This window comes from Salvelinus alpinus, chromosome 30 (genome assembly GCF_045679555.1).
Source record: "Salvelinus alpinus chromosome 30, SLU_Salpinus.1, whole genome shotgun sequence".
Lineage (NCBI taxonomy): Eukaryota > Metazoa > Chordata > Actinopteri > Salmoniformes > Salmonidae > Salvelinus > Salvelinus alpinus.
Genome location: NC_092115.1, coordinates 28,130,574 through 28,156,771, shown reverse-complemented (window position 1 = coordinate 28,156,771; position 26,198 = coordinate 28,130,574). Strand labels below are relative to the sequence as shown.

General features: G+C 41.5%; 1 protein-coding gene across 2 annotated transcripts in view; it reads left to right on the top strand.

Moving 5' to 3' along the window:
- The first annotated feature begins 22 nt into the window (after positions 1–22).
- The window catches only part of LOC139560432 (solute carrier family 12 member 7-like), a 104,522-nt gene continuing 78,346 nt past the window's right edge, over positions 23–26,198 (top strand). For both annotated transcript variants that reach the window (XM_071377203.1, XM_071377202.1), the window contains exon 1: positions 23–268. In XM_071377203.1, the coding sequence (XP_071233304.1) occupies positions 160–268 (109 nt within the window). In that variant the 5' untranslated portion in view covers positions 23–159. The remainder of the gene's footprint in view (positions 269–26,198) is intronic.

Below are 26,198 nucleotides of genomic sequence, written 5' to 3'. Positions count from 1 at the left end.
CTTATTTGGAGAAGGCCTGGTCACATGGGGGCAGAATCTGAGCGATAGAGATGAGAGAGACGGAACAGGAGAGAACACATCGAACTGTGCCTTGAGATGTTGAGCGGGACTAGAGACGTTGACTTTCTCAGGCTAGAGTCAATGCAGTGAGGGGATAAAATGCCCACCAACTTCACTGTGGTCCCTGTGGAGGATGGCGGGGCCGGGAAGTCAAGTCTCGAACGTGTGTTTAGGGAGGAAGATATTATTCCACGACGACCCTACTCAGGTGAGGGCACACTGTTGACGTTGTCAGGACAGGCTCAGACAAGCGAAGCAGCTTCTGTAGAACAGCTGAACATGTTCACTTTACGTTTACCTTGGCCCATGACTTACATAATTATGATATAGCTTTGTTTGTTTGTTTATTTTTCTCTGGTCTAAGGGGATCAAATATATACGAGTGAACGTTTTGCAACTCCTGAGATAAACAAAAACAAGCGTGGGCTTCCTGAGATTTTTCTTGCCTCCATTTCTCTTTCTCTTTCTCTCTCTCTCTCTCTAAATTCAATTTCAATCTCGCTCTTCTTTGGGTTTTATGGCGAAGTTGACTAAAGAAATCTGTATTTTTGCCACCAACTGAACGGATGCAAAAAAATGTACAAGAGAAAAGTGCAGTTACGTTTATCACCATTGCTATAAATGTCACAAAGGCCACTTTCTTCAAATTAAGAATGTCTGAATCTGGCTGGTGACATGCAGGCCTTGGTGCATGTTGCTGTGTAGCTCCACTGTTATTCACTGACATCGGATCTTCTGTTCTTTCTACCCTTTTTACTGCCTCCACCAAGGAGACAGAAGCTGTGTTTACACCTTGCATTAACATGTGGTTGTTGTCATCCGATCAAGATGATCCAGATTTGTTGAGTACACATGGTAATAAAATGACTCTTAACTGCCCACTGATTCTGTATTGTGACCAGATTCCCTTGTCCTTCCCTGTGTGCAAGTTAATCCAACCTGCCTTGGATCTCCCTTACGACAAGCTGTATAAATCGACAGAAAACGGCACACTGTTATACTCCAGTAGTTTTACAATCTCATCATTACAGTCTATATTTGATATCCAACGATTTAAGACCGAGTGCTACTGTCCCGACATCCTCGATCTGTACACAACCATAAAAATACATATGATTCCATATATCCTTCTCCTGAACAGTAAACCAGCTTTTTAGGCCTGCGTGCGTGCATTGGTTGTTTAGGCATGTCTTCGTGGAAATATGTAACTTTATGGGCAACCCTACCAAATTCACATACAAATGTGAGTTATAGATCTATCATTCTACTTGAATGCAAGTCTAAGAAGTGGTAGATCTGTTCTATTTGCACTTTCTATGCTTGCCTTAAGTTTTTGTCTTTTACTTTTGGGTTTGTACACCAGAAAATACAATATTTTTGGTTATGGAAAATATATTTCACAGTGGTTTAGATGGTACAGTAATTCTCTACACTATGCTAGCTTATTTTGTCACATAAACTGAAATTAGGCAAACTGTTAGTTTTAGCATCCAGAAAATGGCACCTATTACCATACCCTGTTCAAAGGCGCTTAAATATTTTGTCAGGCCCATTCAGCCCATTCACCCTCTGAATGCCACACATACACAATCCATGTCTCAAGGCTTAAAAATCCTTGTTTAACCTGTCTCCTCCCCTTCATCTACACTGATTTAAAGTAGATTTAACAGGTGACATCACTAAGGGATCATAACGTTCACCTAGTCAGTCTGTAATGGAAAGAGCAGGTGTTCCTAATGTTTTGTACAAAAATCTCCATCAAACGCTTTTAACCAGACGACCCACATCTCGGCTCCTTCCGTCTGCAGACAGTTTTTACATGGCTAAACATTTTACATCTCTTACATTGCAAAGGCCTGTATATTTTCCTGCTTCACTCTGGTCGAGAGGGACTCCAGATAAAAAAAAAAAAACAAGGACTGACCAACTATTCTCCTTCTTGTCATTTAACCACACGATTCTTCCAGCTTACATCAACCACTCCAGGAATTTTATTTTTATATATCAATAACAACTTCTAACGAAACTCCAGAAATTGCTCCTTTAATAGGTGCCCTGCTCCGTAGCTCAAAGCACAACACATCATAATCTCCAAATTAAGTGAGTTCCAGGACCCATTTAAATGTTTTCTGCTCCTTAGACACACAAAAAATCTGAACAAGCCCACATCGTGATTTTTACTTTACCCAAAGCTTTCTCCACCACTTTGGATGTCTTCAATGGGTTAACCACGTCGGGCGTACATAATCCCAGAGAACATACTCCTACCAGATATGATGGGGAATTAGCAACACTAGCCATTGCCTTTCCCACGTCAATTTTGCTTTTTTAAAATATTTTTTTTTACAAAACTCTATTCTTAATTTCCACCGCCAAACGATTCAAGCTCTATCTCAGCTTCCGCCAATGTCTTCTTGTTCGTGTCTCTCTCGGTACCCTTGCTGCACCAGGCCGTGGGTCTTGTCTCTTTCTGTCTGTCGCTCTCTTTCACTCATTCAGTAGCTTGCCCTCAGTGTTCCAACAATCTTTCTCCCTGTTGCTCTCCCTCCCTTCATGTGTTAGGACCATGATTAATATGAAATCACTATGGATAGTATTACCTTTAAAGGTTTCTCAGCTTTGCGTTTCACAGTGGCAGTCACTGCAATAATGCCTTTCCTCTGTCAAGTATTAACTTGCTGTGAATCAGTAGAACTCCATTGTTCTGTACCTGTTGGAAGGGAGATGTAGGTAACTTCCCAAATAAAGGAAACACCAACATAGTGTCTTTAATAGGGCGTTGGGCCACCACGAGCTGCCAGCACAGCTTCAATTAACCTTTTGCAAGGCATAGATTCTACAAGTGTCTGGAACTCTATTGGAGGGAAGTTCCATCATTTGGTGTTTTGTTGATGGTGATGGAAAACACTGTCTTACGCCACTCTTGCACAAGGTTGATGTACACTCACTGGACTACCCTCACACTCCAAACACACACGCACATGCATATTGACGCCACACACATAAATTCCTACACACTCTTCACATACGCTGCTGCTACTCTCTGTTTAGTCACTTTGCATAGTCACTTTACCTACATATTACTTCAATTACCACAACTAACCCCTGTACGTACCCCTGCACATAGACTCGGTGCCTCCTGTATATAGCCTCGTTATTGTTATTTTGTGTTACTATTTTTCCTTTAGTTTAGCACATTTTCCTGACTTACTTTTTAAAGACTCTGCATTGTTGGTTAAGGGCTCATAAGTAAGCATTTCTCTACACCTGTTGTATTTGGTGCATGTGACAAATACCATTTATTTGAATTGCTTAATCAACTAAGGAACCACACCTGTGTGGAAACACTAGCTTTCAATACACTTTTTGTCCCTAATTTACTCAATTGTTTCCTTTTATTTTGGTAGTTAAAATGGGTTAGGGCAGAGAGGAAGAGGTGACGCGAGACGATTCACTCCGCCCAAAATCTGTCCCATGAGAAGCTCCATACCTATTTTGTATGGAGGTCTATGGGCGATTGTCGAATTACCTGAGGCTTATTTTATCTAATATATGTTTTGTAATGTTTAGGCTGTTAGAAATGTACTGATATAAGTGGATGCACGTGGATTTCCGGCAATTTTGAGAAAAACGACTTAGTTGTGCGTGTTGTTCATATACGTATCTGCCCTCTCATTGGCTAGAATGGTCCCACTTACTTACTTACTTTGCTGTGTATATTCTAGTGTAGTATTTGTTGTTTATTTTAAATGTTATGCTTTCTTTAGGGTGGGGGGAGGCAGGTTGGGGCCGCCAAGTAAATAAAACTATATATATATATATATATATATATATATACACAACCGTTCAAAAGTTTTAGAACACCTACACATTCAACGCTTTTTGTTTATTTTTTTACTATTTTTTCATTGTAGAATAATAGTGAAGACATCAAAACTATGAAATAACACACATGGAATCATTTAGTAACCAAAATAGTGTTAAACAAATCCAAATTTATTTTGAGATTCTTCAAATAGCCACCCTTTGCATTCTCTCAACCAGCTTCTTGAGCTAGTCACCTGGAATGCATTTAAATTAACAGGTGTTCCTTAAATGTTAATTTGTGTAATTTCTTTCCTTCTTAACTTCTTACGGATCATTGGGACCTCAACAACATCCGGTGAAATTGCAGAGCGCGAAATTCAAATGACAGAAATCATAATATTAAACATTCATGAAAATACAAGTGTCATACGTCATTTAAAAGCTTAACTTCTTGTTAATCCAGCCGCTTTGTCAGATTTAAAAAAAGGCTTTACGGCGAATGCACACCATGCGATTATCTGAAGACAGCGCCCCGCACACAGAAGCATTACATACATTATCCAACCAAGCAGAGGCGTTACGAAATTCTGAAATAGCGATAAAATTAATCACTTACCTTTGAAGATCTTCATCTGGTTGCAATCACAGGGGTAACGAACGAATAACGAAGTGCATCCCCTCACCGGCACGCGCAACAAACACTACAGCCAAAATCGGAGCCACTTAGAAAAACTACCAATTCTAGCTCATTTTTCAAAAAACAAGCCCGAAACGCTTTCTAAAGACTGTTGACATCTAGTGGAAGCCCCAGGAACTGCACTCTGGGAGGTATTCCTTTTATATTCCCATTCCCAGCCATTGTAATCAGTGGTGAGCTGAAAAAAATATTTCTGGATGGATTGTCCTCGGGTTTTCTCCTGCCATATCAGTTCTGTTATACTCAGACATTATTTTAACACTTTTGGAAACTTTAGAGTGTTTTCTATTAGAGGTCGACCGATTTATGATTTTTCAATGCCGATATTGATTATTGGAGGACCAAAAAAAGCCGATACCGATTAATCGACCGTTTTTTAAATTAATTTATTTATTTTTAAATAAATTTAAATATATTTATTTATTTTTTAATTTAAATGTATACATTTTTTATTTATTTATTTGTAATAATGACAATTACAACAATACTGAATGAACACTTTTATTTTAACTTAATATAATACATCAATAAAATCTATTTATCCTCAAATAAATTATGAAACATGTTCAATTTGGTTTAAATAATGCAAAAACAAAGTGTTGGAGAAGAAAGTAAAAGTGCAATATGTGGCATGTAAAAAAACTAACGTTTAAGTTCCTTGCTCAGAACATATGAAAGCTGGTGGTTCCTTTTAACATGGGTCTTCAATATTCCCAGGTAAGAAGTTTTAGGTTGTAGTTATAATAGGAAATACAAGACTATTTCTCTCTATACCATTTGTATTTCATATACCTTTGACTATTTGGTGTTCTTATAGGCACTTTAGTATTGCCAGTGTAACAGTATAGCTTCCGTCCCTCTCCTCGCCCCTACCTGGGCTCGAACCAGGAACACATCGACAACAGCCACCCTCGAAGCATCGTTAACCATCGCTCCACAAAAGCCGCGGCCCTTGCAGAGCAAGGGGAACAACTACTTCAAGGTCTCAGAGCGAGTGACGTCACCGATTGAAACGCTATTAGTGCGCACCCCGCTAACTAGCTAGCCATTTGACATCGGTTACACCAGACTAATCTCGGGAGTTGATAGGCTTGAAGTCATAAACAGCTCAATGCTTGAAGCACAGCGAAGAGTTGCTGGCAAATGCACGAAAGTGCTGTTTGAATGAATGCTTACGAGCCTGCTGCTGTCTACCACCGCTCAGTCAGACTTCTCTATCAATTTTCAAATCATAGACTTAATTATAACATAATAACACACAGAAATACGAGCCTTAGGTCATTAATATGGTCAAATCCGGAAACTATAATTTCGAAAACAAAATATTTATTCTTTCAGTGAAATACAGAACCGTTTTATCTAACGGGTGGCATCCCTAAGTCTAAATATTTCTGATACATTGCACAACCTTCAATGTTATGTCATAATTATGTACAATTCTGTCAAATGAATTACGGTCTTTGTTTGGAATAAATGGTCTTCACACAGTTCGCAACAAGCCAGGCGGCCCAAACTGCTGCATATACCCTGACTGCTTGCACGGAACGCAAGAGAAGTGGCACAATTTCCCTCATTAAAAGAAATTCATGTTAGCAGGCAATATTAACAAAATATGCAGGTTTAAAAATATATACTTGTTTATTGACTAATGAAAGGCATTGATGTTTATGGTTAGGTACACATTGGTGCAACGACAGTGCTTTTTTCGCGAATGCGCTTGTTAAATCATCATCTGTTTGGCGAAGTAGGGTGTGATTCGATGAGAAATTAACAGGCACCGCATTGTTTATATGCAACGCAGGACAAGCTAGATAACTACACATGGTTGATGATATTACTAGTTTAACGAGTGATTTATGTTTGATTTTTTTATAAGATAAGTTTAATGCTAGCTAGCAACTTACCTTTGCTTCTTGCTGCACCCGCGTAACAGGTAGTCATCCTGCCACGCAGTCTCCTCGTGGAGTGCAATGTAATCGGCCACAATCGGTGTCCAAAAATGACGATTACCGATTGTTATGAAAACTTGAAATCGGCCTTAATTAATCGGCCATTCCAATGAATCGATCGACCTCTATTTTCTATCCAATACTACCAATTATATGCATATCCTAGCTTTGGGCCTGAGTAACAGGCAGTTTACTTTGGGCACCTCATTCATCCAAACTTCCGAATACTGCCCCCTAGCCCGAAGAAGTTAATGCGTTTGAGCCAATCAGTTGTGTTGTGACAAGGTAGGGGTATACAGAAGATAGCCCAATTTGGGAAAAACCAAGTCCTAATTATGGCAAGAACAGCTCAAATAAGCAAAGAGAAATGACAGTCCATCATTACTTTAAAACATGAAGGTCAGTCAATACGAAACATTTCAAGAACTTTAAAAGTTTCTTCAATTGCAGTCGCGAAAACCATCAAGCATTATGATGAAACTGGCTCTCATGAGGACCGCCACAAGAATGGAAGACCCAGAGTTACCTCTGCTGCAGAGGATAAGTTCATTTGAGCTACCAGCCTCAGAAATTGCAGCCCAAATATATGTTTCACAGAGTTCAAGTAACAGACACATCTCAACATCAACTGTTCAGTGGAGACTGCGTGAATCAGGCCTTCATGGCCGAATTGCTGCAAAGAAACCACTACTAAAGGACACCAATAAGAAGAAGAGACTTGCTTGGGCCAAGAAACACGAGCAATGGACATTAGACCGGTGGAAATCTGTCCTTTGGTCTGAGTCCAAATTTGACATTTTTGGTTTCACCCGCCGTGTCTTTGTAAGACGCAGAGTAGGTAAACAGATGATCTTCACATGTGTGGGTCCCACCGTGAAGCATGGAGGAGGAGGTGTGATGGTGTGGGGGTGCTTTGCTGGTTACACTGGCAGTGATTTATTTACAATTCAATGCACACTTAACCAGCATAGCTACCACAGCATTCTGCAGCGATACGTCATCCCATCTGGTTTGCGCTTAGTCCCACTATCATTTGTTTTTCAACAGGACAATGATACATCGCACCTCCAAGCGGTGTAAGGGCTATTTGACCAAGAATGAGAGTGATCGAGTGCTGCATCAGATGACCTGGCCTCCACAATCACCCAACCTCAACCCAATTGAGATGGTTTGGGATGAGTTGGACCGCAGACTGAAGGAAAAGCAGCCAACAAGTGCTCAGCATATGTGGGAACTCCTTCAAGACTGTTGGAAAAGCATTCCAGGTGAAGCTGGTTAAGAGAATGCCAAGAGTTTGTAAAGCTGTCAAGGCAAAGGGTGGCTGCTTTGATGAATGTAAAATATAAACTATATTTTAGTTGACACTTTTTTTGGTTACTACATGATTCCATGTGTGTAATTTCATAGTTTTGATGTCTTCACTATTATTCTACAATGTAGATAATAGTAAAAATAAAGAAATCCTTGAATGAGTAGGTGTCCTAAACCTTTTGACTGGTACTGTATATTCACACTACCCTCCTCTTGTACTGTTAAAAATAATGTGCACACTTCCCGCATAGAATTATCGAAATAATCATGTTTAGGACCACAATTAACTAACTATAGCGACACTGTGTTTATAGACATGGATATCGACTTATTCATTTCATCATGCTTTTGTGGCACGGTAGATGCCATGCAAGGCTACTGGCCAGAAGTTTGAGGGTTCACCGACCACCACAGACAAGCTAACTCTACCTGCTGGTTTCATTAGACCTACGCTTCGAATCAGATTTTCAACATTTTGATGCTTTATTTAAAATATATGCAACAAATGTTCCACCTACAGGTTTCAATGCCAATGCAACACAACCAATAAGCAAAGCATACCAACTTCGGGTGCTTCAACATCCCCGTTTTCAACACCACAATCAGCACTGTTTGTCGCTGCATTTATATTTTCTGTATTCCCAGTCTTTGAAATCCATAGATTAGGGCCTAATGACTTTATTTCAATTGACTGATATCCTTATATGATCTGTAACTCAGTAAAATCTTAGAAATTGTTGCATGTTGTTTTATATTTTTGTTCAGTATAGTTAGCTGACTATATACAGCTAAACACTGCAACTATTTCCATGAGACAGAGAGCAATCATTCGAGCTCAACCACTGATGTGCTCGCCAGTGCCAACCAAGTTATGACAGGACTTCCTAATCTGAGAGAGATTCCAAAAATGTCATACCATCAAACATCAACAACACAGAATATATATACAGTGGGGCAAAAAAGTATTTAGTCAGCCACCAATTGTGCAAGTTCTCCCACTTAAAAAGATGAGAGAGGCCTGTAATTTTCATCATAGGTACACTTCAACTATGACAGACAAAATGAGAAAAGAAATCCAGAAAATCACATTGTAGGAATTTTAATGAATTGATTTGCAAATTATGGTGGAAAATAAGTATTTGGTCAATAACAAAAGTTTATCTCAATACTTTGTTATATACCCTTTGTTGGCAATGACAGAGGTCAAATGTTTTCTGTAAGGTTTTCACACACTGTTGCTGGTATTTTGGCCCATTCCTCCATGCAGATCTCCTCTAGAGCAGTGATGTTTTGGGGCTGTTGCTGGGCAACACGGACTTTCAACTCCCTCCAAAGATTTTCTATGGGGTTGAGATCTGGAGACTGGCTAGGCCACTCCAGGACCTTGAAATGCTTCTTACGAAGCCACTCCTTCGTTGCCCGGGCGGTGTGTTTGGGATCATTGTCATGCTGAAAGACCCAGCCACGTTTCATCTTCAATGCCCTTGCTGATGGAAGGAGGTTTTCACTCAAAATCTCACGATACATGGCCCCATTCTTTCCTTTACACGGATCAGTCGTCCTGGTCCCTTTGCAGAAAAACAGCCCCAAAGCATGATGTTTCCACCCCCATGCTTCACAGTAGGTATGGTGTTCTTTGGATGCAACTCAGCATTCTTTGTCCTCCAAACACGACGAGTTGAGTTTTTACCAAAAAGTTCTATTTTGGTTTCATCTGACCATATGACATTCTCCCAATCTTCTTCTGGATCATCCAAATGCTCTCTAGCAAACTTCAGACGGGCCTGGACATGTACTGGCTTAAGCAGGGGGACACGTCTGGCACTGCAGGATTTGAGTCCCTGGCGGCGTAGTGTGTTACTGATGGTAGGCTTTGTTACTTTGGTCCCAGCTCTCTGCAGGTCATTCACTAGGTCCCCCCGTGTGGTTCTGGGATTTTTGCTCACCGTTCTTGTGATCATTTTGACCCCACGGGGTGAGATCTTGCGTGGAGCCCCAGATCTAGGGAGATTATCAGTGGTCTTGTATGTCTTCCATTTCCTAATAATAGCTCCCACAGTTGATTTCTTCAAACCAAGCTGCTTACCTATTGCAGATTCAGTCTTCCCAGCCTGGTGCAGGTCTACAATTTTGTTTCTGGTGTCCTTTGACAGCTCTTTGGTCTTGGCCATAGTGGAGTTTGGAGTGTGACTGTTTGAGGTTGTGGACAGGTGTCTTTTATACTGATAACAAGTTCAAACAGGTGCCATTAATACAGGTAATGAGTGGAGGACAGAGGAGCCTCTTAAAGAAGAAGTTACAGGTCTGTGAGAGCCAGAAATCTTGCTTGTTTGTAGGTGACCAAATACTTATTTTCCACCATAATTTGCAAATAAATTCATAAAAAATCCTACAATGTGATTTTCTGGATTTTTTTTTCTAATTTTGTCTGTCATAGTTGAAGTGTACCTATGATGAAAATTACAGGCAGGACCTGGTCAATGACCTGAAGAGAGCTGGGACCACAGTCTCAAAGAAAACCATTAGAAACACACTCCGCCGTCATGGATTAAAATCCTGCAGCGCACGCAAGGTCCCCCTGCTCAAGCCAGCGCATGTCCAGGCCCGTCTGAAGTTTGCTGATGATCCAGAGGAGGAATGGGAGAAGGTCATGTGGTCTGATGAGACAAAAATAGAGCTTTTTGGTCTAAACTCCACTCGCTGTGTTTGGAGGAAGAAGAAGGATGTGTACAACCCCAAGAACACCATCCCAACCGTGAAGCATGGAGGTGGAAACATCATTCTTTGGGGATGCTTTTCTGCAAAGGGGACAGGACGACTGCACCGTATTGAGGGGAGGATGGATAGGTCCATGTATCGCGAGATCTTGGCCAACAACCTCCTTCCCTCAGTAAGAGCATTGAAGGTGGGTCGTGGCTGGGTCTTCCAGCATGACAACGACCCCAAAACACACAGCCAGGGCAACTAAGGAGTGGCTCCGTAAGAAGCATCTCAAGGTCCTGGAGTGGCAGACCAGACCTGAACCCAATAGAAAATCTTTGGAGGGAGCTGAAAGTCCGTATTGCCCAGCGACAGCCCCGAAACCTGAAGGATCTGGAGAAGGTCTGTATGGAGGAGTGGGCCAAAATCCCTGCTGCAGTGTGTGCAAACCTGGTCAAGAACTACAGGAAACGTATGATCTCTGTAATTGCAAACAAAGGTTTCTGTACCAAATATTAAGTTCTGCTTTTCTGATGTATCAAATACTTATGTATTGCAATAAAATGCAAATTAATTACTTAAAAATCATACAATGTGATTTTCTGGATTTTTGTTTTAGATTCCGTCTCTCACAGTTGAAGTGTACCTATGATAAAAAATTACAGACCTCTACATGCTTTCTAAGTAGGAAAACCTGCAAAATCGGCAGTGTATCAAATACTTGTTCTCCCCACTGTTTGTGTGTGTATATATATATCTCTGCTGTTTTACTTATTTAACTTACCTCAACGTCATCGCAAGGACGTGTCCGAATCCGTTTCACCAACCAACATCGATATTTTTACAGTGAAAAGTCGTGTCCGCTTCGGCGACATCATTTTGAGTAATGAAGTGATTTATTTGTATTTTTTGGTCAAATGACCGCATACTCTGTTTCTGGTTGATGTCAACAGCCACGCGAATACGACAACAGGTTGTTAGCAAGTTAATTTTGCGATATTGACCCAGGTATTATTGTTAGAATAACAAGGCTGTTCGCGGCCGCAATAATAATTTAAAGAAGGCCGTCGGCGGCCGCTGTTGGTTCTACAGAGTTAAGTTCAAGTTTTGTCACCTGTACAGTGAAATGCTTAACTTGCAAGCTCTACCCAACAGTGCAGTAATCAATATATAACAAAACACAATGTAAGAGAGGAAGCTATATACAGGGTCAGTGCCAATACAAATGTACAGGGATACCGGAGTATTTTATGTAGATGCAGGCAGGCACCAGGAGAAGGTGACTGGTAGCAATAGCACCACGATGTTGCTGAGTATTTGTATAAAGTTCAGCTTTCTCCAACTTTGGTCCCGCCCTGTTCACATTCCCTCGCCCATGCGCGCATCGCTCAACAGGCCACCCGCCCACTTCACTTCTCGCCATTGAAAATGATGGGGGCACCGTTGTTTCATTGCCCCCATCGTGTTATGTGGAAATGCACTGTTAAAATATGTCTTAATGAGCACTTGGATCGGAGAGGAGGCAGGGCACACTTTCATCTTTCCTGAATAACGGGGCCTGCTGGGATCATCCAGTGCCTTCAGAAAGTATTCACACCTCTTATGTTTTCCACATTTTGTCTTACAGACAGAATTTAAAATGGATTCAATTGAATAATTTTGTCGCTGGCCTACACAGAATACCACATAATGTCAAAGTGGAATTATGTTTTTAGAAATTTTGACCAATTACAAATTTTTACAAATGTGGGTTTAAATGGATTTAATAAAAAAATGTCAAAGATATACAAAAAAAGACTCTGTCAAAGTGGAAGAAAAATTTGAGCATTTGTAAAAAATGAGAACATTATCTTGATTACATAAGTATTCAACCTCCTGAGTCAATACATGTTAGAATCACCTTTGGCAGATTACAGCTGTGAGTCTTTCTGGGTAAGTCTCTTAAGGCCTTCCCCCACCTAGATTGTGCAACATTTGCCCATTTTTAAATTATTTAATTATTTAAAAATTGTTTAAGCTCTGTCCAAATTGGTTGTTGATCATGGCTAGACAACCATTTTCAGGTCTTGACATAGATTTGCAAGCAGATTAAGTCAAAACAAAACTGTCTTCTTGGTAAGTGACTCCAGTGTATATTTGGCATAAAGGTTGTTCTACTGAAATGTGAATTTATTTCCAAGTGTCTGGTGGAAAGCAGACTGAACCAGGTTTTCCTCTTGGGTTTTACATGTGCTTGGCTCCATTTTTTTATCCTGAAAAACTCCCCAGGCCTTAACAATTACAAGATTACCCAAAACATAATGCAGCCATCACTATTCTTGAAAATACGGAGAGTGGTATTTAGTAGTTTGTTGTATTGGATTTTCCCCAAACACAACACTTTGTATTCAGGACAAAAAGTGAATTGCTATGCCACATGTTTTGCAGCATTACTTTCCTTCTTTACAGGCTTCCTTCTTTTCACTCTGCCAATTAGGTTAGTATTGTGCAGTAACTACTATGTTGGTTTCTCCTATCACAGTCGTTAAACTCTGTAACTGTTTTAAAGTCACCAATGGCCTCATGGTAAAATCCCTGAGCGGTTTCCTTCCTCTCCGGCAACTGAGTTAGGAAGGACGCCTGTATCTTTGTGGTGACTGGGTGTATTAATACAGCATTCTAAGTGCAATTAATAACTTCACCATGCTCAAATGGATATTCAATGTCTGCTTTTTTTTATTAATTTTTTATTTTATTTTAATTTTACCCCCTTTTTCTCCCCAATTTCGTGGTATCCAATTGTTAGTAATTACTATCTTGTCTCATCGCTACAACTCCCGTACGGGCTCGGGAGAGACGAAGGTCGAAAGCCATGCGTCCTCTGAAACACAACCCAACCAAGCCGCACTGCTTCTTAACACAGCGCGCCTCCAACCCGGAAGCCAGCCGCACCAATGTGTCGGAGGAAACACCGTGCACTTGGCTAGCGCGCACTGCGCCCGGCCTGCCACAAGATTCACTGGTGCGCGAGGAGACAAGGATATCCCTACCGGCCAAACCCACCCTAACCCGGACGACGCTAGGCCAATTGTGCGTCGCCCCATGGACCTCCCGGTTGCGGCCGGCTGCGACAGAGCCTGGGCGCGAACCCAGAGTCTCTGGTGGCACAGCTAGCGCTGCGATGCAGTGCCCTAGACCACTGCGCCACCAGGGAGGCTCAATGTCTGCTTTTTAAAAAATTGATTTTTTTACCCATCTTACAATAGGTGCCCTTCATTGCAAGACATTGGAAAACCTTCCTGGTCTTTGTGGTTGAATTTGTGTTTGAAAATCACTGCTCGACTGAGGGACCTTGAAAGATAATTGTATGTGTGGGATACTGAGATGAGGTAATCGCTAAAAAAATTATAGGAATGCACAATATATCGGAATCAGCCGATATTAGCTAAAAATGGGAACATCGGTATCGGCCCGATGTCTAGTTTAACGCCGATGTTGTAAACCGATGTCAAAGCTACCGTACATACCTATATAACGTAGGTACATGACGTAATGATGCCACATAAAATGTTGCACTACACTTCCGACACAGCATTCCTAACCTAGCCCACAATGTCTGCTGTGTGGATTGAGCAGTCAACAAGTCGAGCAGTCATTTGAAAGAGTAAGAAAATTTTAGCGAGATAAGGCGAAATCCGTTAAAGCCAAGATAATGGAATTCATTGCCCTTGACAATCAACCGTTCTCTGTCGTGGGTGATGGGCACCAGTACACACGTGCGCACCGGTACACACTTCCAAGTTTTTTTCAGATGTTACACTACCGGAGTTGCACAGTAATAGCGTCACTGCTATTAGCTTCATGACATGCATACTATGGAACGCCGTTTGGGTCTTTGTGTGTCAAAAAAGATACAGTAGCACTGTCAAAGCTGTACAGAAAAGTCTGCAAACACCGGCCACGAACGATGTGTTAACAATACCGCATTGGTAATAAAGCATCATTTGTTCGACCAAAACTTCTGGGGTAGCTAGCTTAAGCTTGGTACCTAGCTAGCTCTAATACAACCACCCTGAAAACAATGACCAGTAGAAACTGCAGTCATTTTCATTATTCTTAGCAATGATTTAGGAATCCTTGTGAGTAAGTATTAGCTAGGTTGCCGCTTGTTGTTCGCCTATTGAAATTGAACTTATGTTATAAGCAGCCAGCCAGCTTCATCTGGCTAGTGAAGCTCGACAAGACCGGGTTATGTATTGTGAAGCTTTTATTTTGAAGGCTAACTGCAAAGTCCACTATTGTGGCTAATCCTTATTGTGGCAAGCTTCACATAGATGGGTCCGACCACCATTAATCAAATTAGAACTGTCTTGTAAATTAGGGTTATTTTAGATGATGACACCTAGCTATATAGTTAGCTAGCTAACTATAGCTACTGAAACAGATTGTCGTTTTGCTATGTTTTTGGGGAAGAACATTGTTTGCATCCATGAGCTAGCTAGCTTTTTTTTAATGACCAGCACTGTAGGTGGCGAGACAACTTTTTACCATTATCAGCATATGTATCGATGAATCGTTGTGACACATGAAATACGAGTGATAGTGTAATCAATGTCTAATAACTACGTAAAAAATGTATTAAGGCGTTGAATTATGTGACGCGCAGTCATATTCAGGTCCTGTTGGTCAACAAGCTCATTTGACACTCAAATAGTGTTATTTGACACGCAAAGACCCAAACGGCGTTCCATAGAAATCCTGGTTCAGAATGAAACGACTGAACAAATGAACAACGAAACAGCACAGCAAGTAAGTGAAAAGAAATAGGTTTTGATTATGTTTTACTGGTAATGGGGACATATGTAAATGCAAACAAAATACATTTTTGGTGTGTGTGTCGAGGCAAGTCAGTTAAGAACAAATTGTTATTTACAATGACGGCCCTGATGACGCTGGGCCAATTGTGCGCTGCCCTATGGGACTCCCAATCACGGCCGGATGTGATACTGCCTGGATTCGAACCAGGGACTGTAGTTACACCTCTTGCACTGATATGCAGTGCCTTAGACTGCTGTGTGTGTGTTTAACTATTTAACTGTACTAGAATGCTTAAAAAGGCCGCTAAAACTTTAAAAATTGGTTATCGGTATCGTTTTTTGGGGGGGGGGGGGGCAAAGAAAATATCAAATATCAGTATAGGACAAAAATGTAATATCGGTGCATCACTAAAAATAATTATGTTAAACACTATTGCACACAGTGAGTCCATGCAATTTATTATGTGATTTGTTCATGTAACGGTTTTCTTCCATTGGTGAAGGAGAGGACCAAAATGCAGCGCGGCTAGTGTTCAACATATTTAATAAACAAAGAGACGAATACGTGAACACTATACAAAATACAAAATAACAAATGTGAAAACCGAGACAAACCAATCTGGTGCAGAACACAAACACAGAGACAGGAAACAATCACCCACCAAACCCCAACACAAAACAAGCCACCTATATATGATTCTCAATTAGGGACAACGATTGACAGCTGCCTCTGATTGAGAACCATATTAGGCTGAACACAGAAACAGACAAACTAGACACACAACATAGAATTCCCATCCAGCTCACGTCCTGTCCTGACCAACACTAAACAAGCAAAACACACAAGAACTATGGTCAGGACGTGACAGTTCAGCACATTTTTGCCATAACAAAGGGGTTGAATACTTATTGGCTCAAGACATTTTAGCTTTTCATTTAAAAACATTTTTTTTTTTAGAAACATTATTACACTTTGACATTATGGGGTATTGTGTGTTGGCCAGTGACAAACGCAATTTAATGTTAAATGGATTAAGTCTGTAACTAGTGGTGTGTATTCATGGATGCCAAGGGAAGCCAGACTTAAAATCATTTTTTTGTTGATCTTTCGTCTCTCGGTGTTTCATAGTTTTCCTTTAATTCGCAAGAGGCGGAGAAAGCGTCCAAGCGAGCTTGACAGCGCCCCTCTGTCTCTCTACGTGTAGGCCGTCTATCTGATGTTGTCTAGTCCGAACAAGTATGAATTTGTTGCCGCCCGTAGCATTGAACGGAATGCAAGGGAAGCCAGCAAGCATTTGGCCTCCTTTGATAGAAAGTATAACAAATTAACCAATATGAGCTCAACAGTGAATGGTCCTGGTGCACCCCAAAAAAATGTCAGGGGAAGACAGCTTGGATTTTGGTATCACTCCTATCAAATCGCATTGAGAGCATACGTCATTGACAGAAAACACTTGAATTGTTGCATCTCATTGTGTTCTTGTCCTCCAGTGACTAGCTAAAGTTGTCCCTTTCCTAAATTAGTCATGGATGGAGATATGGATGTGGACTTGGGGTTTTACTTAATTCGCCGTATTGGCCAGTGATTATAACGGCGATTCTATTGCCACCATTCATTCATTCATACTTACATTGAAGTTAGTCTAACGAGCAAGCATTTTAGCAAGGTAGCCTAGGACAACAAATATAATCAAATCAAATGTTATTAGTCACATGCGTAGAATACAACATGTGTAGTAAACCTTACAGTGAAATGCTTACTTACGAGTCCCTAACCAACAATGCAGTTTAACAAAAATATGGCTAAGAATAAGAAATAAAAATAACAAGTAATTAAAGAGCAGCAGCAAAATAACAATAGCGAGACTATATACAGGGGGGTACCGGTACAGAGTCATTGTGCGGGGGCATCGGTTAGTTGAGGTAGTTATTAAAGTGACTATGCTTAGATAATAACAGAGAGTAGTAGCAGCAGTGTAAAAGAGGGGGGGGGGGGGGCATTGCAAATAGTCTGGGTAGCCAATTGATTATATGTTCAAGAGTCTTATGGCTTGGGGGTAGAAGCTGTTTAGAAGCCTCTTGGTCCTAGACGTGGCGTTTCGGTACCGCTTGCCGTGCGGTAGCAGAGCGAACAGTCTATGACTAGAGGCTGGAGTCTTTGACAATTTTTTGGGCCTTCCTCTGACACCGCCTGGAATAGGAAGTCCTAGATGGCAGGAAGCTTGGCCCCGTGATGTACTGGGCCGTACGCACTACCCTTTGTTGTGCCTTGCGGTCTCAGTCCGAGCAGTTGCCATACCAGGCAGTGATGCAACCAGTCAGGATGCTCTCGATGGTGCACCTGTAGAACCTTTTGAGGATCTGAGGACCCATGCCAAATCTTTTCAGTCTCCTGAGGGGGAATAGGTTTTGTCGTGCACCCTTCACGACTGTCTTGTTGTGCTTGGACCATGTTTGTTTGTTAGTGATGTGGACACCAAGGAACTTGAAACTCTCAACCTACTCCACTACAACCCCGTCGATGAGAAGGGAGGGGTGCTCGGTCCTCCTTTTCCTGTAGTCCACAATCATCTCCTTTGTCTTGATCACGTTGATGGAGAGGTTGTTGTCCTGGCACCACACGGCCAGGTCTCTGAACTTAGCCTATTGGGAGGTCTCGTCATTTTTGGTGATCATGCCTACCACTTGAGTCATCGGCAAACTTAATGATGGTGTTGGAGTCGTACCTGGCCGTGCATTCATAATTGAACAGGGAGTACAGGAGGGGACAGAGCATGCACCCCTGAGTGGCCCCCATGTTGAGGATCAGTGTGGTGGATATGTTGTTACCTACCCTTACCACCTGGGGGCGGCTCGTCGGAGTCCATGATCGAGTTGTAGAGGGAGGTGTTTATTCCCAGGTCCTTAGCTTAGTGGTGAGCTCTGAGGGCACTATGGTGTTGAATGCTGAGCTGTAGTCAATGAATAGCATTCTCACATAGGTGTTCCTTTTGTCCAGTTGGAAAAGGGCAGTGTGGAGTGCAATAGAGATTGCACCATTTGTGGATCTGTTAGGGTGGTATGCAAATTGGAGTGGGTCTAGGGTTTCTGGGATAATGGTGTTGATGTGAGCCATGACCAGACATGGCTACAGATGTGAGTGCTACGGGTCGGTAGTCATTTAGGCAGGTTACCTTAGTGTTCTTGGGCACAGGCACTATGGTGGTGTTCTTAAAACATGTTATTACAGACTCGGACAGTGAGAGGTTGAAAATGTCAGTGAAGACACTTGCCAGTTGGTCAGCGCATGCTGGCAGTACACGTCCTGGTAATCCGCCTGGCCCTGAGGCCTTGTGAATGTTGACCTGTTTAAAGGTCTTCCGGAACAGCTGGCGCTCTCATGCATGTTTCAGACTTATTTGCCTCGAAGCTAGCATAGAAGTAGTTCAGCTCTTCTGGTAGGCTCATGTCACTGGGCAGCTCTCGGCTGTGCTTCCCTTTGTAGTCTCTAATGGTTTGCAAGCCCTGCCACATCTGACGAGCGTCGGAGCCGGTGTAGTACGATTCGATCTTAGTCCTGTTTTGACGCTTTGCCTGTGATGGTTCGGCGGGGGACATAGCAGGATTTCTTATAAGCTTCCGGGTTAGTCACGCTCCTTGAAAGCGGCATCTCTAGCCTTTAGCTCAGTGCGGATGTTGCCTGTAATCCATGGCTTCTGGTTGGGGTATGTACGTACGGTCACTGTGGGGACGTCGTCATCGATGTACTTATTGATGAAGCCAATGACTGATGTGGTTTACTCATCAATGCCATCGGAGGAATCCCGGACATATTCCAGTCTGTGCTAGCAAAACAGTCCTGTAGCTTAGCATCTGCTTCATCTGACCACTTTTCTTTTTATTGATATAGTCACTTGTGCTTCCTGCTTTAATTTTTGCTTGGAAGCAGGAATCAGGAGGATAGAATTATGGTAAGATTTGCCAAATGGAGGGAGAGGGAGAGCTTTGTACGCGTCTGTGTTCGGAGTAAAGGTGGTCCAGAGTATTTTTCCCCCTCTGGTTGCACATTTAACATGCTGATAGAAATTAGGTAAAACTTATTTAAGTTTCCCTGCATTAAAGTCTCTGGCTACCTGGAGCGCCTCATCTGGGTGAGCGTTTTCTTGTTTGCTTATGGCGGAATACAGCTCATTCAATGCTGTCTTAGTGCCAGCCTCCGTCTGGGGTGGTATGTAAACAGCTACGAAAAATACAAATAAATTTAAGCGTGTACTGTATGACAGAGTGTTTCGTCAACATGAGAGGAGGATGGCATTGGCGAATCTTTACAAGTACGGTCAGTCAACATATTTTTCTACTTGCACAAACGCACGCGCGCACACACACACACAGTAGAACTAATGCTTAGCTTACGTTGATTGGACTAAATCGTTTTTGGTATCTTTTAGTTATCACTGTATTAGACTAAGCAAAGGTGATTTGATGTTGAAGTTGAAATGGTGCTGGAATAGTGGCCCCTGTTTTCTTTGCGACTTTCGGTAACTCTTTGTGGTTCTAAATCAATAGTTGTTTAGTAGTCTGAAAATGTCAGAAACATTAGCTTGCTTGATAATGCTGTAGGTCATGTAACTCTCTGTTTCATGCAATATGCTTTGTGGACTAAACCAGACAGAGTTTGCCATCTGGTTTTGTGATAAAACAAAGGTGTGGTTGAATTTATTCTCCCACTATTGTCTCAGCCTTTAGGCCTATATATCACGGTGCCGAGGCATATGAACTAACAGGTTATAGAGCAAACAATGCAATTATCACAACACTTAGGTTGTAATATGGCTTTTTTCTGGCTTCCCCAGTGATTTTACCCACGCACCGCTACTGGCTGTGACACAACATTTTGAAAAAGAAAAAGGTTTGTGAATTGTTTCTGAAGGCCCTGTATTATAGGACGACTTGAGAGAATGATTATCTGCAACAGACAGTACATCTCAGTATTAGAACTTAAAATACAGCCAGACTGGCCTGCTACTGTGCCTTTCTGGACCTTATAAACTGCAGAGAGTAGACCCACAACTCATACAAATGGAATTAAATATTAAAATCACAGGGCTTATGCGCTGTTATTCAATATACGTTTTCACTGCAGTCTGGGTAGGATGATTGTATTGTCCTTAAGCAAGATCAATAGCGGAGCTTTTTAAGGTGCGTGTCTCACTGTTCTTTCATACACCTGGCCCTTCTGCTTATTTAGAAAATTGCTGCCAGCTCGTACTGTAGGATTCTATTTGAGTGTTTGCACACAACTCGTACTGTAGGATTCTATTTGAGTGTTTGCTGCCAGCTCGTACTGTAGGATTCTATTTGAGTGTTTGCTGCCAGCTCGTACTGTAGGATTCTATTTGAGTGTTTGCTGCCAGCTTGTACTGTAGGATTCTATTTGAGTGTTTGCTGCCAGCTCGTACTGTAGGATTCTATTTGAGTGTTTGCTGCCAGCTCGTACTGTAGGATTCTATTTGAGTGTTTGCTGCCAGCTCGTACTGTAGGATTCTATTTGAGTGTTTGCTGCCAGCTCGTACTGTAGGATTCTATTTGAGTGTTTGCTGCCAGCTCGTACTGTAGGATTCTATTTGAGTGTTTGCTGCCAGCTCGTACTGTAGGATTCTATTTGAGTGTTTGCTGCCAGCTCGTACTGTAGGATTCTATTTGAGTGTTTGCTGCCAGCTCGTACTGTAGGATTCTATTTGAGTGTTTGCTGCCAGCTCGTACTGTAGGATTCTATTTGAGTGTTTGCTGCCAGCTCGTACTGTAGGATTCTATTTGAGTGTTTGCTGCCAGCTCGTACTGTAGGATTCTATTTGAGTGTTTGCTGCCAGCTCGTACTGTAGGATTCTATTTGAGTGTTTGCTGCCAACTCGTACTGTAGGATTCTATTTGAGTGTTTGCTGCCAGCTCGTACTGTAGGATTCTATTTGAGTGTTTGCTGCCAGCTCGTACTGTAGGATTCTATTTGAGTGTTTGCACACAACTCGTACTGTAGGATTCTATTTGAGTGTTTGCACACAACTCGTACTGTAGGATTCTATTTGAGTGTTTGCACACAACTCGTACTGTAGGATTCTATTTGAGTGTTTGCACACAACTCGTACTGTAGGATTCTATTTGAGTGTTTGCTGCCAGCTCGTACTGTAGGATTCTATTTGAGTGTTTGCTGCCAACTCGTACTGTAGGATTCTATTTGAGTGTTTGCTGCCAGCTCGTACTGTAGGATTCTATTTGAGTGTTTGCTGCCAGCTCGTACTGTAGGATTCTATTTGAGTGTTTGCACACAACTCGTACTGTAGGATTCTATTTGAGTGTTTGCTGCCAGCTCGTACTGTAGGATTCTATTTGAGTGTTTGCTGCCAGCTCGTACTGTAGGATTCTATTTGAGTGTTTGCTGCCAGCTCGTACTGTAGGATTCTATTTGAGTGTTTGCTGCCAGCTCGTACTGTAGGATTCTATTTGAGTGTTTGCTGCCAGCTCGTACTGTAGGATTCTATTTGAGTGTTTGCACACAACTCGTACTGTAGGATTCTATTTGAGTGTTTGCTGCCAGCTCGTACTGTAGGATTCTATTTGAGTGTTTGCTGCCAGCTCGTACTGTAGGATTCTATTTGAGTGTTTGCTGCCAGCTCGTACTGTAGGATTCTATTTGAGTGTTTGCTGCCAACTCGTACTGTAGGATTCTATTTGAGTGTTTGCTGCCAGCTCGTACTGTAGGATTCTATTTGAGTGTTTGCTGCCAGCTCGTACTGTAGGATTCTATTTGAGTGTTTGCTGCCAGCTCGTACTGTAGGATTCTATTTGAGTGTTTGCTGCCAGCTCGTACTGTAGGATTCTATTTGAGTGTTTGCTGCCAGCTCGTACTGTAGGATTCTATTTGAGTGTTTGCTGCCAGCTCGTACTGTAGGATTCTATTTGAGTGTTTGCTGCCAGCTCGTACTGTAGGATTCTATTTGAGTGTTTGCTGCCAGCTCGTACTGTAGGATTCTATTTGAGTGTTTGCTGCCAGCTCGTACTGTAGGATTCTATTTGAGTGTTTGCTGCCAGCTCGTACTGTAGGATTCTATTTGAGTGTTTGCTGCCAGCTCGTACTGTAGGATTCTATTTGAGTGTTTGCTGCCAGCTCGTACTGTAGGATTCTATTTGAGTGTTTGCTGCCAGCTCGTACTGTAGGATTCTATTTGAGTGTTTGCTGCCAGCTCGTACTGTAGGATTCTATTTGAGTGTTTGCTGCCAGCTCGTACTGTAGGATTCTATTTGAGTGTTTGCTGCCAGCTCGTACTGTAGGATTCTATTTGAGTGTTTGCTGCCAGCTCGTACTGTAGGATTCTATTTGAGTGTTTGCTGCCAGCTCGTACTGTAGGATTCTATTTGAGTGTTTGCTGCCAGCTCGTACTGTAGGATTCTATTTGAGTGTTTGCTGCCAGCTCGTACTGTAGGATTCTATTTGAGTGTTTGCTGCCAGCTCGTACTGTAGGATTCTATTTGAGTGTTTGCTGCCAGCTCGTACTGTAGGATTCTATTTGAGTGTTTGCTGCCAGCTCGTACTGTAGGATTCTATTTGAGTGTTTGCTGCCAGCTCGTACTGTAGGATTCTATTTGAGTGTTTGCTGCCAGCTCGTACTGTAGGATTCTATTTGAGTGTTTGCTGCCAGCTCGTACTGTAGGATTCTATTTGAGTGTTTGCTGCCAGCTCGTACTGTAGGATTCTATTTGAGTGTTTGCTGCCAGCTCGTACTGTAGGATTCTATTTGAGTGTTTGCTGCCAGCTCGTACTGTAGGATTCTATTTGAGTGTTTGCTGCCAGCTCGTACTGTAGGATTCTATTTGAGTGTTTGCTGCCAGCTCGTACTGTAGGATTCTATTTGAGTGTTTGCTGCCAGCTCGTACTGTAGGATTCTATTTGAGTGTTTGCTGCCAGCTCGTACTGTAGGATTCTATTTGAGTGTTTGCTGCCAGCTCGTACTGTAGGATTCTATTTGAGTGTTTGCTGCCAGCTCGTACTGTAGGATTCTATTTGAGTGTTTGCACACAACACCGTTCTTATAAAACCTTAGTAATTCTAGATTCTAGTTGATTTATAAAAAATATTTACTAATGAGTACTTTCTATGATTGTCTCCAAATTGTGTAGACATCAGTAGGTAGGTTTCCTTTGACCCAGGTTATTAGACAATAGCATTGTCGCAAAAAATAATAATTGCGACGTGTAATGGATTGCATTTTATTTCCAACTGCTAGGAGAACATATATTATTTTATTGTACTGATCAACAACATTTGCATATAAGAAGCAGTCTCTTCTCTTGTAAAAGTGTGCGCTGTCTCTTTTTAAGAAAGTATTTACTTCATTAGCAAGGCAGAATGTGGCTATGGAATCTAGTGGAAACCAGACGGGTGGCGAGGGAGACGAAGAAGCGAATGAGGTTTTGGTGTTAACTAAGTTAATTAAAAACGTTTTTTTGACAATCAGTTTTGAAGTCAGCATATTTTGCGTTATGGTTTGCAAACAAAGTACTAGGGTAGTGAATTGATGTTTCTTCAGCTGTAAGCTAGCAATGAAAGTTAGCCTATAATTAAATAATTAAAAACTCACTCAATTGTCATACTTGAGTAAAAGTAAAGATGCCTTGATAGAAATTGTCTCAAGTAAAAGTGAAAGTCACCCAGTAAAATACTACTTCTGAAAGTATCTGGTTTTAAATGTACTTAAGTACAGTGGTGGAAAAGTACTCAATTATACTTGAGTAAAAAGTAAATGCTATACCTAATATACCTATATCTAATTCCTTATATTAAGTAAACCAGAGGGCACAATTACACACTCAAACACTCAGACATCATTTACAAATGTATTTGTGTTTAGTCCGCCAGATCAGAGGCAGTAGGGATGAAAACACATTATATTGATAGGTGTGTGAATTGGACCATATTGCTGTCCTGCCTGAGCATTCTAAATGAAACGAGTTCTTTTGGGTGTCAGGGAAAATGTATGGTAGTAAAAAGCATATTATTTTAGGAATGTAGTGGATTTAAAGTGAAAGTTGTCAAATAGAAATAGTCAAGTACAGATTTCCCTAAAACAACTTAAGTATAAAGTATTTTTACTTAAGTATACAGTATTTTTACTTAAGTATACGTAACAAAAATATAAACTCAACATGCAAAAATGTCAAAGATTTTGCTGTGTTACAGTTTGTATAAGGAAATCAGTCAATTTAAATATATTCATTAGGCCCTAATCTATGGATTTCACATGACTGGGCAGGGGCGCAGCCATGGGTGGGCCTGGGAAGGCATAGGCCCACCCAGTTGAGAGCCAATTGCACTTTCCCTCAACTTGAGACATTGGTTGCATTGTGCATTGTGTTGGTTTGGTTGGTTGCATTGTGTTGGTTGTGTTGGTTGTGTTGGTTGGTTGCATTGTGTTGTGTGACAAAACTGCACATTTTAGAGTGGCCTTTTATTGTCCCCAACACAAGGTGCACTTGTGTAATGATCATGCTGTTTTATTAGCTTCTTAATATGCCACACCTGTCAGGTGCATGGATTATCTTTACAAAGGCTAAAATCCTCACTAACAGGGATGTAAAAACATTTTTGCACAACATTTGAGAGAGAGACCCTTTTTGTCTTCTATTTCAGCTAATGAAACATGGGACCAGCACTTTACATGTTGCGTTTATATTTTTGTTCAGTGTACTTTACACCACTGGTTTTAGCCTGTGTGGACATTGTTTAGCGAACAGTTTAAACATTTCTACACGCAATGTTGTATTATCTAAGTGTGCTAATTTCTGTGCAGCATGTGGGTGGTTGGGAGCTAACGATGCAGCCTAGACAGCTCTAGCAATGAATGAGGAAGTGGAGCAGGCACTTTTCTCTTTGCGCTATAAAGGGGTTGCGCTGATAGACAGACTTGATCATGTGAGACACATGACAGACGTACCGAAACGAACAAATTCTAGTACCTATTTATTTGTTTATTTTTTATCAGAAGTACTGAAGTTTCGATATAACGTGCAACACTAGTATGAGTCACACAGAACACGTAAGGGCAGGCTTTGGTCTGTTGTCATTATTGGTCTGTAATCAGCAGTAGGAAGGCTTCACTCATTTCCAGCTATTATATCTGTGTTACGTCATGTGCTCTCCGCTCTGTTCTTATGCCTACAGTACCTGTACTCCCACACTGCTGTCTCCACACAATACATCCAGTATAAACAAAGTTTCCCCAAATGGACTGCTTAGACAGAGTCAGGTATCACAGCATCGTGGGGCTCTCCCTGCAATGCACTAAATATACAGCCCATAAAGGCTTTTTTGTTTTGTCATAACTTAACATTAATAAACTCATAAAACCTGTATTTCTATTCAGGGGCGTCATGCACCCATTATTTTAAACGCCTGAAACAGCTTTTTCCTACAATCTAGACCCGTAATCATTATGCCTAATTATATGTAAAGATAGTTAGGCTAGCTTGCCCCGAGACTGCCTGGCAGCTCCCCCACGGAGAGAAGCACGAGATTGAATTTCTCTCAACTTTCTAGAGTTTTCCCTGTTAGTTTAACACAATCAACGTTTCCCTTTTTACTGTGGAAATTCTGATTGAATCAATGCAATATTAGCCACTTTCAATGCAACATATTGTAACAAAATGAACTATGCAAGAGATTTTGTTGTCGGCAGAACGCATCAGAGTAGGATTCTATTGGATTGACACATGACTCAGCCAGTACTCTACACAGACCGGTGCAGCATAACCAATCAGAGCTGCAGTATGCCTAAATACAAATAGACCATTGCCATATGGGTCTGTCTTTACAGCTGTGGTCATGAGTAGATGTGCTTGTTTTGAGAT